Below are 15,515 nucleotides of genomic sequence, written 5' to 3'. Positions count from 1 at the left end.
GCCGAGCGGGCCGTGTCTGGGACACCGGCCCTGGGCCTCCGGGCGGGAGGAGTGGCCTGCATTGAACAACAGACCCTAGACAGCCGCCACACCCTCAGCCAAGAAGGGGATACGAGCGCCGCGCCACATTACGATTTTATACACTGGCTGAGTGCACGATCTGATGGCCAGATGCTTGGAAAGCACTTGGGTGCTTCTCCCTGAACACCAGCACCCTTCCCTGTCTCCCCTAACCACCTGGTTCTCCGCCTGGCGCTGCGCGGGAGCCCCTAACCCCATCCTCCCCGGCTGAGGCTGCACTTCGCGGGGGCGGGGGGTGGGGGGGAGGGCGGTCTACATAACCCCTGGGGGCAGGCATGGCCTCTCGGAGCTACCCGGGGGCGCGTCTCCGTGCTGCACCAGCGGGAGGAGGGGAGGAACCCCGGGCGCAGGGCGCTAGAGAGCCATGGAACGGGTTACCTAGATGCTGCCGAGGCTTTGCTCCGCGCCCACCCCAGCCCGCTAGCCTTTCATCTGGCAGATGCATTCCTAGCAGTGACTGCAAACGCGATTCTAGAAAATTCGCTTGTTGCTGTGATTCTTTCATAAACTGGATTGTTACCCTTATTTTATACCGTTCTCCCATCATAAAGGGAAACAATCATTGGAAAAACCCAAAGTAAAGACATAAAAGCAGCAGACCTGGTTAAATCCTTGGTCAACGAAGGCATTAAAAGGCAATGCAAAGTTAAATTTTTACCTGCTATATTTGCTGAACGTGGGCGCACGCCTGGAGTTCAACTTCAGGGCTTTAGTCACTGGTGCCCCACCTTTAGCCACCAAAGGAAGGGCTCTCAGCCATCCTGCAGCCTCCCAGTTCTAGGTACACGGGGAAAACTTTGGGTACGTGGGGAAAGGAGGGAGAACGGTGGAGTAATGGGTGATACTCACACTCTAGCTCCTCCCATCACCAGCTGAGATCAAGGCCCTTTAACCACCTGAGGCCAGGTGTTTCTTCTTTGTGAAAGGGGCTCTTGATGCCTACTCACTGGGCTGCACGCCACAGGCCTGCAAGGCCTGCATTTGTCCAGCTTTAAGACTGAAGAAGGAGCCCAGAGTCAGCAGCAGAGACATCAATGGTTTAATGGATGGAGGAATCTTACGTGTCTGAAGCAAGGCCCTGGAGTGACGCCCCACTGTGCGCAGCTGATGGTGGGCAGGACATGGTGGCAGTCTTCGCTTGGTGGGGGGGAGGGGAGATTACCGGTTATAGGGGAATTGATGTCAGGTGAGCTCATTAGTTACGAGGGAAACCAATGGAAAGTCACGCCCCTCACCACCCCTTTGATAAGAACAGCCTCAGCTGGGGCCTGGGACAAGAACAAAGGAAGATCAGTCACGTGTGTAAGGTTTAGGTGAAACAGGCACTGGTCAGGCAGGGGATGTAAAGAGAGCAAGAGAACAGCCATCTTGAGAGGCCTGACCACACACATGGGTTCCTTAATTCGTTGCTCCAATATTGGGGAAACAGCAAGGAAAAAAAGACATTCTCATGGAGCTTATGTTTTACTGGGGGAAGAGACAGTACGTAATTGGTGTATAAGGAGGTAAGTACTGGGGAAGAGGGAAACTACAGGGTGAGAGGATATTTGGGAATTGCTGGAAAGGAAAAAGCAACTTAAAAGAGGTCGACCAATGTAAGCCCCATTGAGAAGGAGGCATTTGAGAAAGGAAGTGGGGGAGAGAACGGTGCAGAGTCTGGAGGAAAATATTCCAGACAAGAGGCAACAAGCCTCCAGCGCAAAGGCCCCAGACGAGGAGCATGGCTGGTGTGTTATGGCTGGAACAGAGTGAGTGAGAAGGAAAGGTAAGCAGGAGAGGTGATGAGAAAAATAAGGGAGAAGAGGGGCCTCACCCAGGCCTCAGAGGTTATTATGAGGATGAAATGAGAGCTGGAGATCCCCCACTCAGGCCACCTCCAGCAGGTGCCAGGGCCCCAAGAAGATGACGGTGAAGGCCCAGAGGGGCTGAAATTTCTCTAGGCAGAGCCTGTGGGCAGGCAAACAGCACCCTACCTCGCCCAAACCCCTCCAGGGACTGCCAAAGGCCTCAGTTGCTGCCCCTGGGCCCCTGGTTAGACCACCCCTTAGCCCAGAAACCGGTAACCGCACTGACCCTGGACCGGCATAATCCGTCCTCATCCTTGTGTGGGGAAAGCCAGCCCTGCCAGGCCACCAGCTGCAGTGGAACACGAGGGCCTACTACTAGCCTGTGAGACCCAGGCGTCCTCTGGGTGATTTTCTAGTTTACCCACCCTTGCTCTGAACTCTGGAGAGAGGCTTTGCAGGAAATTAATTTTTCAGCCACTACTGCAAACAATGTTGAAAGAAAGCTCAGGCTTCCAGGGACTTAAATGTTTGTTTAAAAGAGCCACTTAAACCCCATGGCTTTGCTTTCATCATCTCGGATAAGCCCCAATTCCCAGAGGTCTTGTTTGCCCTAAGTTGGTGGTTTAGTCTGGGGGAAAAACAGGACCTGGTTTCTAGCTCTTCTCTGACCAAGGGCAGGTCAGCCCTCTTCAAACCTCAGCTTTCTTACCTGTATATTGGGATAGCTAGAGAATCTTGTTTGCAAAGTTCTCTTAAGGGTTATGAGACTGTGTTTGTAAAGCAAACAAAGGTTACTGTATATTCAGCTAGAAAGCGGGTAACTTACATTCCCCCTGAGGTTCCTTTTCCCACAGAAGCTCTTTTATAAATGAGGGCTAAGTTCCCCTTGATGCCTAGTAAACCCTCACGTACCAAGACTAGTGATCACAGAACGAAAGCTGTGCTGACAGTTGTGTCCAGCGTTGTTTCTAGGGCTCCGGTTAGGCCCTGCCCCCTGCACAGGACCTTTGGGTCCCTGAGCCCAGGCCCATCTGAGGTACTCCTGGAAGGCAGGCACTACTCTCCACGCTGCCTTCTAACAGTCCCTGTGCATTCACATCACCAGGCACTGAGCAAAGGCACTGGACAGAACACAGTGCCCTGGCTTAGCCTAAAAACAGCTTTCAAGTTCTCTCAGGTTTGCATAGAACAAGGGGCACTTCTAACAGTCCCTGTGCATTCACATCACCAGGCACTGAGCAAAGGCACTGGACAGAACACAGTGCCCTGGCTTAGCCTAAAAACAGCTTTCAAGTTCTTCTCTCAGGTTTGCATAGAACAAGGGGCATTGCATGCTTAATTAATCCACCAATTCATTCACCTCACAAACACTTACTGGGTATTGGGCATGGGCTGGGCCAGGCCCTACCTCAAGGGAGTCACTCTAGTCAGAAGACATGCAGCTGGGGGTTGAGGGGGGTTTTGAGTGCTCTCCCAGCTCTGCCAGCCATAACTTCTGACAAGTTATGACTTCTCGGAGCCTCCATTTCTCTATTTGTAAAATAGGACCAGTACACTCTCTGTGACACCGTGCTGAGATTTTTGTCTAATCGTGTACTGCCTGGAAGGCAGAGGGTAGGGAAAGGCGTCCTCACGTCCACAGGGGGCTAGAAGAGCCAAGTGCCCAGCAGAACCCACAAGAAGCAACACGTGACGGAGGACACGGCCTTTGAGCCGAGACTGGAAGACTGACCCCAGCTCCCGTAAGGTTGGTATCAGCAACAGGCACAGCTCAGGAAGACAGTCGGGAAGCCCGATGCATGTCCAGAGAAGGGCGAGCTGCGGGAGATGGGGGCCTGACCCACAGCCACTTGGAAATGGCTTGGGGATTATCTGTGCCCTCACAGCCTCCATCAGAACACACCACAGACTCTGCCCCGCTCCTGAATGCTAACTCTTTTCACTCTCAGTTGCGGCCAAGGCAGCCAAAGTGAAAGCTAGTGGGAGGCTGCAGAACCTCAGCACTGGGGCAGGACAGTGCCCCCTAGTGGGGGGCTGGCCCCAGTCACCACATCATACTGGCTCGTCGGCTGACCCTCAACGCCAGCAGAGGCTGGGGACACGTGCTCTGAGGTCAGGGGCTCCAGATTGCTCCCTAGGAAGCAGAGCCTGCTGGGGGGTACATTGTGCTCTGAGGCTTGTCTTACAGGGACACACTGGCCTGTTTTGGCACAGGCTGAACGTTTGCAGGGGGCTGACCGAGCCCCCTCAACTCCACCACTGGCGTGCTGACAGGAAGCCAGGACTCGCAGCTCTCGTCTGTAAGTACCTGTGATCCAGCACTTTCCGTCTCCTGACCTCGAACTCTTGGTCTGTAAAGGGAGAGATCGTCTGATGCCTTAGTTCTAGGATTCCTCCAGCTCTGGGATTCAATGCCCAAGACTTGCTTTTTGCTAAAAAGCGAGCTCACCACATACAGGTTTCATCTCACTGGCAGTGCTGGGCAAAGGCCACGAAGCTGGGAGGCCCCAGAAAAAAGCTGCACCTTGAAAGGGCCTTTAAGGAAATCTAAAGGCTAGGGGGTCAAAGTTCTCTTGAGACTTTTTAAGGGTGATAAAAACTGCAAGGATTTGTTAACTGAATGAGTCTAGCAAAGAAAAAAAAAAAAGGCCTAAGCCTCTATGGGGGTTGAAAGTGAACTATGGGGGAAAAAAATAGGGGCACTAGGCTCATTTCAGCTCCTCACATCAGGGACTCACACCTCCTCCTCTCTCCCAGAGCTTCAAAAGTTCAGAGAACGAAGAAAAATGACAGGTTTCCAGCAAAGAAATGGCATCTGTTATACAAGCAAGGTGTCTGTGCAGGTCTTCCTCGCAGAGTTAGGCCTCCTGAGGAGCCACCCGTTAGGCCTGACAGGTGGGGCCTGATCAGCCTGCTGCGGGTGCCCTTTCCCGAGTCCAGAGGGAACTGGGGCAGCAGAGCCCAGAGCCTCATGAAGGTCAAGGCCTTCTTGTGATTTAAAATAGTCTGAGACTGCAGACGTAGCCTTCAGCTGGGCACACCCTCAGCCCAGCCCACCAAGAGGGAAGAGGTACTTGTCACCGGGAGCCAGCCCAGAAGGCCCGAAGAGACCCCTTTTGGCGTTGTCCAGTATCTCAGCAGCACACAGAGGCCGTTCTTCGCTGAGAGAAGTTCCCTCCTGGCCCAGAGGCCCGGACAGTGCCTTCCCACCCCCCAAGTGAGTGCTTCAAGCACAAAGACCTTCACCGCTGCTTCTGACTGAGCTCTCAGATCAAGTATTAAAGGCTCAGAACCCCCTGGGGGTCCCCAGAAGCTGTGGTCTCCTTCTGAGACACAATGCCAATTGAAGCCTCTTTTCCATAAGACTGAAATGTCTTCATTCTATTATTAGATATACTCACTGGGAAATAGCCATGCACCACATCATCTTAGCCATCTTAGCCAACAAAACCACACCTTCCTTCCAATTTCTCTTCACAAACACACACCTTTCACCTTCCTGGTGGAAAACGAGCGCCTATAAGGCTCTCTGTCTGGCACCTCATTTGAGCAGGCTGTCAGCCTTGACCTTGTCCATGAAGAACGCTGGAAGTAGCGTGCGGCATGAACTTGTAGTGGATGGAAGAGGGAAGCCACCCAAAGGCTGTGCCCTCTCCCTGTTCCCACTCGCAGAGCCTTCACAGCCGCTCCCCTTTCTCCCAGGACCACACGCTCATTCTGACATGCCTGAGCAAATGAACACATCGCCCAGGGCCTTCTAGGTCTGGGTTTAAGCACCAGGGGTGTGACCCCTTCCCCAGTCCCCTGCACAATTCCCCACCATCATTCAAGGACACCATCATTCAAGGACATAAAAGCCACGCATTCGTTCTCAAATTCATTCACACATTCACATGGTCACTCATTCATGTATGCTAAGTGCCCACTTGGCTGCCCTTCCAGGGTAGATGACATGCTATTGTAAACTGCCCCGCTCTTTAATTCCATCACTGGATCCGCTGGCTCCTCAAAGGGCGGTGGCGGTGGGCAGTCAGAACTATATCACTTTAGTTAGTTTCCTCCTGGCCTAGTAGAGCTGCATCCCGTACCAGGCATCCTGGGGCTGTTCAAGAAAGGCTCCTATTAGCGTGTTACACTCTAAGCCAGCTACGGAGAAGGAGGAAGCATAGTGCTAAAGGATGGACACAGGGACCCTGTAGTGAGGGAACACAGTGAGAGACCAAGGATGACAGAACCAATAAACACAGGAGCTTTCACCTCAGGGGGCTGCTAGACCCATGTGGCCCTCCGCTCTGTCATTTCCAAGCGAAGCCCAGTGTGAAGGAATGTTTCTGATGAGTCAAAAAGCTGTCAGAGTGAAACTAGTCTGAAAACTCATTCTCTCTTCATCAAAGCTCCAATAACAAAAGCAGCCCATGCACTGATTCCTGAATTGGCTTTATTTCTCTGCATAAGGAACCCTGCACAGGCAATTCAAATTAAAACAAAATAAATATATGAATATTCATGTAAAACTGTCCTTTCTAATGAACAATTATACACAATGTACAATTTCATGTTCACTGGGTGGGTTTACAAAAATGTACCATTCCCAACTAAAAATGCACCGAAATGGTTCCATGCAAACTTACCAAAAGTGACCACAAATATGGAGGGAAAAACCTGACTTAGAGCACTTTGTCTTTTTTTTGTACAATCACAGAAAAATAAAAACATCTAATTTCTTTGTTACATTTAGAGTAACTAAATGTGGCCACTGTTTATAATGTCGGTTTATGTTCCTAAAACATCTATTAGTTACCATAAAAGTGTATCAGCATTAAGGTGGAAGTGAGCATTATCGAGAAGAAGGAGGGGCGACGGCACCCTGGGTGGTCAGTAGTCAGTGTCGGAGCCCTCAGCGTTGTCCACGTTTCGCGAGAGCATGTAGTTGTCCATGTCGATTGAGCGGCAGTTGTTGATGGCGTAGCGCAGGCGCTCAGCCATGACCAGCTGGCTGGAGTAGGGCGGCAGTCTCAGCTGGAAGAAGCAGGTCTGTGAGGTAGGCAGACTGTCGTAAGGCTGTGGAGAGAGAGACCCAGAGCCATGACTGCAGCACTGGGGTATCATGGGGGGAGCAGGGCTGCTCATCACCACCACCCCCAAAGTCAGGAAAGCACTTCTCCCTGCCTTCAGGTGGGCTCCACGGACATGACTGACTGCACGGCCACCTGGAGAGCAAGCAGAGACTTGGCAGTGGTAGGAAGAGTGCAGGCTCTGGTGTCCTGTGGCCATCTAGCTTTTGGCGAAGATGCTTCTTTCCTCTCCTCACTCCTCCAAAGCCCTCATGTGTGAAATGAGAATGAGCCCTGACTGGCAGGGTTACCTGGTAGAACACACTTCGCACAGTGCCTGCCACAGCGTAGGAGTGCAACAGAGTTTGTTCCCTTTCACCAAGAGGGTGCAAACTTGAAGCTGCTACAGGGGTTCCCCCAACAGAGCCAGTGAAATGGAAGGAACAACTGTAAGGGAGCCACCACACTCCTCCTCCCCTCACCGTCCTCCTAGTGAGCATTCTGCCATCCTTCACCTGCCATGGCCACCAGCACGCCGCTCAGATGAGGAAGGAGCAGTTAATGAAATCCCAGCCCAGCCCTTTAACCGATGGTGATGCAGTCGTTTAAAATGATAATTATGAAGATTAGCAGCAAAACAGAAAAGTGCTGGAGATAGACTGTTAGGTGGAAAAAGCAGAATACAAAACTCTAAATGCGTCATGCAAAAATGTATATGCTTGAAGAATTACACAAAGGTGAAAGGTGAAAATGGCTACCAGTAGGAGAGACAGGATTCCTGTCCCTCCCTGCAAACACTGTCCTGCCTTGCAAACACAACTATTTTCCAAACTATCTGTAATGATAATGATTTACATTGTTTTTATAATTTTTTAAAAAATGAGTTTTTAAAAAAGAACCTGTCCTCTCTTTCTCGTTGAACTCCTTGAAACCAGCCCTCCTCCTCCTGAGAACTTGCCATCAGGTGAGTGCATTTCCGAGAGGTGGGAGATGGAGGGCCCAGAAGCTGAGCTGTGCCAGAGCCAGTGATAAACGCAGAAAACCCTCAACCCACAAAGACATTAAAGGGGAATGTCAACGGGTGGCTCTGATTTGGAAACTAGAGAAATGGTTGAAAAGTCACAAAGCAGAGACCCACAGTGGTCAGTTTTCTGAGGCTAAAACCCCCCAGGCAGGGGATTAATAGTGGATTAACTCCTGGGATGGCAGGGTAGCCCAGGACAGATACAAGGCAAGGCTTTTTTCCAGAGCTGAAGAGAAGCAAACCATTTCCTCCTCCCCATCTTTCTCTGAAGCAACAAAACAGATTTACAACTTACAGTTTCTGGCAAGTCACATTTAAAATTTACAGAAAGACTCTTTTCATAGCCTTTCCCGTGCATGGCCTCTCCAGGAAGCCCAGGAGTGGAGCCCAGGCAGGCAGCCTCAGGAGGCAGCAGGGGAGGGACGGCTTTGACTACGGCAACTTTGAAGGGGTGGTTACAGGAAAAACACCAGAAGGGCAGATACTGAAACCTGATGAAACTGGTAGGATGGGCCCTTGAGTGAGGAGGTCCTACCTTCCTTACTGTTTCCGGAATAAACACCATGGGCCCTGCTCAGGGGACTGCCCAGCTCACGGCGGGTAGAGGAGGAGAAAGAGGGAACACAGACACGTCTAACTTAATGTTGGGTTTGAGGAGTGTACCAAGTGTCCAGGAGATGGATAAGAAGAACTAAGTCTGCCTGGAGGAATAGTCAGGAGGCATAGGAAAGCATCCAGGAGGGCTTTCTGGAGGAGATGACATTGGTATTGGGCTTAAACGGTGAGTAACTGCTTGCCAGGCGCAGATGGAAAGGGATGGGAGGAGAACTTACTAAAGCAGTGGGCATAGCCTGCACAAAGGCACAGACATTTAAAAACAGTGTGACCTTGGGAGTTCCCTGGTGTCTTAGTGATTAAGATCCCAGGCTTCCACTGCCACGGCCTGGGTTCAATCCCTGGTTGGGGAACTCAGATCCAGCAAGCCATGTGGTGCGGCCAAAAAAAATCTCCCCAAACAAACAAACAAACAAAAACCCCAAAATAAAAAACAGTGTGGTCTGTCAGGAGAAAGGCAAGCAGCCCATGATGGCCAGAACATAATAAGCATCAAGAGGTGATATCAGAAGGCGGGGCAGAGGCCCGACTGTGGAGGTGTTGAAGACTGCTAAGGTGGCTGGCGTTTATCCTGGAGTCAACACAGGGGGCCGCTGAACGGTGTGAAGGGAAAAGAGTGACGTGGTTAGAGAGGTGCTTGAGAAAGATGACTCTGGCAGCAGTGTGCATTTAGGCCTCTAAGCCCTTTTATTCCTAAGCCATCTGTCAAAACAGCAGCTGGGCTGGAGCTCTGCAGCAGGGACCTTTCATCAGGCTGCAGGGAAGCTGCACTGCCTGCTCCGTGATGCACGCCACGCACGTAGCCACAGAGCACGTTACTGCTGCTCCCTGTGTCTTCACGTTCCTTCTGGAGCATGTGCACCAGTTAATGGTTAGTATCTTCATGAAAACAAACAAGACCGTGTCCCAGTGCAGAAGTCACACAATGAAAAGGCATAGGAAATATGAGGCAGAGGCAACATGATGACACTTCTGCCAAGCTTAGCTTTCATTCAGGAAGTTACTGGAAGATTCAGTGAAGGTTGTTGGTTGTAGTGTGCTTTCTACATCCATTTAGGACTTTTTTAAAAAAAAATAATTTATTTAATTTTAATTTTATGTATTTATTTATGGCTGTGTTGGGTCTTCGTTTCTGTGCAAGGCCTTTCTCTAGTTGTGGCAAGCGGGGACCACTCTTCATCACGGTGCTCGGGCCTCTCACTATCGCGGCCTCTCTTGTTGCGGAGCACAGGCTCCAGACGCGCAGGCTCAGTAATTGTGGCTCACGGGCCTAGTTGCTCCGCGGCATGTGGGATCTTCCCAGACCAGGGCTCGAACCCGTGTCCCCTGCATTGGCGGGCAGATTCTCAACCACTGCGCCACCAGGGAAGCCCCATTTAGGACTTTTTAAAATTGAAGTTATGTGATGTTTCTAAACAAGTTTTTGTGCTTGATTTTTTTAAAAAGTCTGGAAATTCCAAGCATTAATCCTGAATTGGCAGGCCTACTTGAAGCCGAACATGCAAGCATCAAGGAAGCAATAAAGGCACACATTACCAAGGAAGAAAAAATATCTTACTTACTCTATCAACCTTCATGATCTGAAATCTCTGAGAAATATCAGCAGTGTTGGCTGGTAGTCGAGATCTTCCAGACACAAACCTCATGAAAAGCACCCGCTCCTCATTGGAGAACTCCTCCAGCGTGTGCCAGAACCACTGTACCAGCTGATGCTGCTCGTCCACCTCCCGGTACCGCACCACTTTCTTCAAGACTTCTACAGAGATCTCGGGCATCCCGCACACCATCTGCTCCAGCTGCTTTGCTGTGAGGAGGGACAGCAGCGGCACAGGGACGATCCAGGACATCCCTTCTCGGACCGCAGCCACCTGCTCCCAGGAGAGGTTGTTCATTCAATGTGTGCGCACAGACTGGGCACCCATGGTGGACCCAACTGGGCCGGGCACCTCGTGCGTGCTCATCTTCTCCCAGGCCCTCTACTTGTCCCTCAGAACTGGCATGACTGCACACGGCCCAACCTCCTTGTCTCTGACCCTATGTTAGAACTTCTCCCTGCCTGTAGGACTCATACACTCCTTCCTGTCCCAGTTCAAGTCAATCCAGGAGCCCACCTTCCCTGCCCCACAAAATCCCAGCCCACTGGGGCCTTCCCTCATGCCAACCACACTCCTAATCACACACGGCCATGGGCTGTTAAACTGTGCTATGTGGGATACTTTGTCTTCTCAGGAGGGTAAGAAGCTCTTGGAGGATGTGTCTAGAGCGTCTACTGTTTTTGTAATTTATATTTTCTTTTGAAAACAGTTCTATCCTTTTTGTAAAAATCATTTGTGCTGATTGTAAAAGAAAAAGAAAAGTACAAAGAAGAAAGTAAAACTGAGATATCCTTTTGTAGGAAGGCCGCAAAAAGGACAGAAAAATTGATCAGGAGATGGGTTCTGTATCCCAGCTCCACCACTTCTTTTACTTTAATTTTCTGATCTGAAAAATAAGGTAAATAATTGCTGCTCCCATGATTGTGACAGGTATTTTAAATGAGTCTGTGTGACTGGGCAGTTAGCCCCTGTTAGCACAGTGCAGAGAACAGGTCAGTCAGGGAATGCCGAAGGGGTGCTGCCAGAGGCTGCCACACAGTCTGTTTGGCAAAACCCCTCCAAGGCTGTGCAGTAGTGCGTACTCTACACACAGACCCATCACTGTTCCAGGTTTCTTTCATAAATAACTTCTCCACTCTTGGCCAATTCAAAACCATCTACCACAAACAAGACCAAACCAGAGAACCTGAACAGGAGCCACACCTCGAGGAAGGCCCTGGAGTTATGATTGTACCAGGTTGTCATGCCCAGGGCTAAGGAACGGAGTGGCAGTGAGGGCAGTCTCTACTGATAGTAAAGGGAACACCCCAGCCAAAGTCTGCCAAAAAACAAGCTGTTTGCCTGGAAGGATAAAAACCAAAAGCTGTCTGGAAAAAAAAAAGGCTGAGGTACAGGGATGGCTGCTTGGGTTGGGGACAACTGGGGACAGCTATGGGAAGAAAACAGGGTTCTAAGAGACAAGGAGGAAGTGAAAAGAGGAAGATGGCCTTGTTACCCAGAAAGCAACAAAGCCAGGGCAGAGCACAGCTGATGGACAGCAGGTCAATCTGACCTTCATAGGAAAGGTCAGCACAAGAGCCTGGACACCACGGTTAAACCTGGTTTGCGATCCTGGCTTTGCCTTGGGCACATCACTTCACTTCTCTGGACTCCATGCATTCATTTGTGAAATGGTGATAGTAATTTCTCTCTCTCAGAGTAACTATGTGAAAAGCCACACATGCGGGTGCCTGGTACCACATCTGGCATGCAGAAAGTGATCAGGAAATTTTGGGTCAGTTATTCAGTCTGTAAGGAGTAAACATATTCAAGAACTAGAGACAAACCCTAAGCCCTGGCTGTGTAAACAACATTGCTGACAGGATCCACCCTTACTAAGCTAAAGGGTATAGTTCTCTGACTGGACTTGGCCCAAAGTCAGAGTCAAAGAAGGAACCAGGAGTGAAGGGTGTAGAATATATACACTTCAAATTACTACACAGCCTCAGAGCCTGCATCTAGCTCCTGAGAAGAACCCAACATATTCTGCAAATAAGGTATTACTGAAGTGGCTATGAAGGATTGTATAACCAAAACCACCACTTTTGGACACAATATTCATTTCTGTGGTCACTCACCATACTCCCATCATTTATTAAATGCTTACTACATATCAGCATAGAACAAGGCTATATAAGTTATATATATGAAATACATTTTTCATTCAATGTCTCACACACTAATTGAAGAAAAAAGACCCAAACTCTGCAGCCTAATTCTTAGACCACAACACAGAAGTATGTGATATCTTGAGGAATTTCTAGGTAACAAGAAAGATATGTACAGACCTGGAGGCAAGTCTGTCCAGAGAGGAGATGCATTCTCAGCTGGGGCTTGAAGGACTGCAGCAGGTGGGGGAAAGAAGCACTCACATGGGATTGCAAGGCCAGTGTTTATGGGTTCATTCACATGGACCTCGACTGACCAAGCTGGAGTGGGACACTGGGTTGGGGGGCAGTAAGAAATGAAGACAAACAGGACAGAGGAAGAGTGAGAGTGAGAAGGCAGGCTCTGAAGGCCTGGGGGAGGGCTTGGCCTCAATCCTACCAGTGACCAATTCAGGGCTCACCTAAGGCCTTGAGTGAGGAGACAGCAGGCCCTGAGACTACGCCTGAAAAGTCTCTGAAAAGGGACTGAAATATATTGGGTTGGCCAAAAAGTCTTCCATAACATCGTATGGAAAAACCCGAACGAACTTTTTGGCCAACCCAACAGATACTGATTAATCAACACAGTGAATTCATATGCCAAAATTCAGTAAAAACCAGACAGCTCCTGCTTGGAGACAAATGCAAACATTCATATGCACCTCCCAAAATGTTTCATCTCACCTGTCGGTCCATTTCATGAAGTCGATATTCAATGGCCCTCTCCACATACTCCTTCCTATTAGAAAACGTGAGTGGGATACTATTTCCACCAGGGATTATAGGAACCATTTTGCCATCGGCGCTCTGGCCAACAAAAGAATCAAGAGGAATCATCTGAGAATAGAAGAAAAAAGAATTTTTACTCCATGGTAGAAATGACCACAAAAAGTATGTTACACACAAATACAGAAAAACATTAACAATATCAAAAATTTTAAGGATGAAAACAAGGCAACTGAGATAACTGATCAGGCTGCTTGATCCGCAGAGAGCGCTGACTCATCTGATTGTAATTAAAAATGAGGTTGCATCTCTCTGCCTCCAAATCAGGTTTGATGAACTCTGGTCATCCCAGGCCTCTCTCTCCACCTGGGTTCTCTCTGTCCTTCACTCTAGCAGGCAGAGAATGGATTAAAGGGGAAGGAGCAGAAGCTGGGTGCTGGAGCTGACTCTCTTAGCAGTTATTTAAACTGCTGGTTTGAGCTGCTAAGCGCAGCAATGGCATATGGCATGGGTCAGCCAGACAGCAAATGGAAGGCCATACCTGAGCTTTACACAGAAAAATTCTAGTCAACACCAACAGAAACATGAACCAGCCAGGATTTATTTACCTCATGGAAACTCTCCTCGGTAATCCCACTGTCTTCAATGTGAAGAATGCTGTTGAGAGTCTGCACGTAGAGCAGATCCACCTCCTCCAGGTCTTCCAGGGTGAGTGGGACGCAGCACAGCTGCTTCCACACCAGAGGGGCTAAGTGGAGGTCCAGAGGCTTCTTTGTGCGAATGGCAACCCCCATTAAAATTCCCAAGAACTTAAACTGCATTAAGTGTTCATCGAGGCAGGCAGAAGGGTTAAAAAGGAACCTGCAGAATTAAAGGAACTATTTCAAACAAGGTTGTCCTCATTTTTATCAGAAATAAGTTATCAAACGGCTATAGCATTAGTCTAGACCTGTGCTGTCCAATATGGCAGTCATTAGCCGCATGTGGCTATTTAAATTAATTAAATAAAATCTAAAATTCAGCTCCTATAACCACATTTCAGGCGCTCAGTAGCCACATATGGCCTATCGCCATTGTTCTGGACAGCACAGGGACCATATTTTGAATTATTTTTAGAAGAACCGTAAGAGGGTAAGTGAATGATCTATTAGTCTTTAAGCTACCTGCTCAAGGGTGCCCTATTTCCTAAAATCATTTCATTTATCATTTACAAGTCCATGAAGCAGGATCCAAAATTCAAACTTCGACAAATAAAGGAATAATACATAATTGCACATACTAACTGCTGTGATTGGATAGCATATCAAAGGTTTTCAATGAGTTTTAATTCGTTGAGGGAAGGCCATGTAGGCCTTCAGAAACACAAAAGAAGTCTGGTTTCAATATCAAGTCTGCACTTCCTCTAACCCTCTATATTATCATTGAGTTGATCTCATAATAAATAACAAGTCATGATGTTAAGTGTCTTTCCTATGTGTGAAAAGAGAACAGTAGCAGTTCCTACTCCTTAGATCTATCATGAGGATTCAATGGGATAATCCATGTAAAACACTTAGTACAGTGCCTGGCATATAGTAAGCACTCAATAAATTTGAGCTATTATTACAGACATTCAATAACACTTGCTGACTGCCCTTACCTGTCCCTATTGTAACCCACTTCTGCGGTAGCATTGGGAGAGGGTATAAGAAGGTCAACAATACCAGTTTCAAGTTCCTGTAGAAGAAAGAAAAACAATTTCTTAGAAATGACAATCAAATGCATCAAGAAAACGAAACAATTAACATTAAAAATCATACTGAAAAGAGAATATTGAGGAATTTACAATGCTATATGACAACCAGCCATCTCTATAATTATTTTTGTGGTTGTAATTTAAAATGAATTTAGGAGACTCCCCCATGTGCAGAACTAAGATGAAAAAGTCAATCCAGGGCACGAGTTGGGGTATCTGTGAGCAGGGTACAGTGATATTCAAATAAACTTAGTAAATGATAGCCAAGTATTATTTTAGTTACAGGATTTATCAGAAAAATCCTGATACTAGGCAAAGCTGGAAGGGTCAGAGCTGATCTGGAAGCAAAGCTGCCACTGTAGATCTTAAAATATGAACTGGTTCAAACTCTTTTTAATTAATTAATTAATTAATTTTTGGCCGCCATGGGCCTTCGTTGCTGTGCATGGTCTTCTTATTGTGTGGCTTCTCTTGTTGCGGAGTACGGGCTCTAGGCATGCAGGCTTCAGTAGTTGCAGCACGTGGGCTCAGTAGTTGCGGCACGCAGGCCCTAGAGAACACAGGCTTCAGCAGCTGTGGCACGTGGGCTCAGTAGTTGTGGCTCGCGGGCCCTAGAGTGCAGGCTCAGTAGTTGTGGTGCATGGGCTTAGTTGCTCCATGGCATGTGGGATCTTCCCAGACCAGGGCTTGAACCCATGTCCCCTGCATTGGC

General features: G+C 48.7%; 1 protein-coding gene across 13 annotated transcripts in view; it reads right to left on the bottom strand.

Annotated features, from left to right (window-relative positions):
• Positions 1 to 6,288: 6,288 nt before the first annotated feature.
• HERC1 (HECT and RLD domain containing E3 ubiquitin protein ligase family member 1) overlaps positions 6,289 to 15,515 on the bottom strand; it is a 210,876-nt gene continuing 201,649 nt past the window's right edge. For 12 of the 13 annotated variants that reach the window (XM_024735254.1, XM_024735262.1, XM_024735258.1 and 9 more), the window contains exons 74-78: positions 14,708 to 14,784; positions 13,677 to 13,929; positions 13,027 to 13,179; positions 10,124 to 10,429; positions 6,289 to 6,929 (exon numbers count right to left, since the gene is read on the bottom strand). In XM_024735254.1, the coding sequence (XP_024591022.1) occupies positions 6,744 to 6,929; positions 10,124 to 10,429; positions 13,027 to 13,179; positions 13,677 to 13,929; positions 14,708 to 14,784 (975 nt within the window). In that variant the 3' untranslated portion in view covers positions 6,289 to 6,743. The remainder of the gene's footprint in view (positions 6,930 to 10,123; positions 10,430 to 13,026; positions 13,180 to 13,676; positions 13,930 to 14,707; positions 14,785 to 15,515) is intronic. The other variant, XM_024735265.1, reaches the window with a different exon arrangement.

The sequence above is a fragment of the Neophocaena asiaeorientalis genome, unplaced genomic scaffold (genome assembly GCF_003031525.2).
Source record: "Neophocaena asiaeorientalis asiaeorientalis breed wild unplaced genomic scaffold, Neophocaena_asiaeorientalis_V1.1 scaffold264, whole genome shotgun sequence".
Taxonomy (NCBI): Eukaryota; Metazoa; Chordata; class Mammalia; order Artiodactyla; family Phocoenidae; genus Neophocaena; species Neophocaena asiaeorientalis.
Note: the sequence above shows the minus strand (reverse complement) of the source record. Positions and strands in the feature narration are given on the sequence as shown.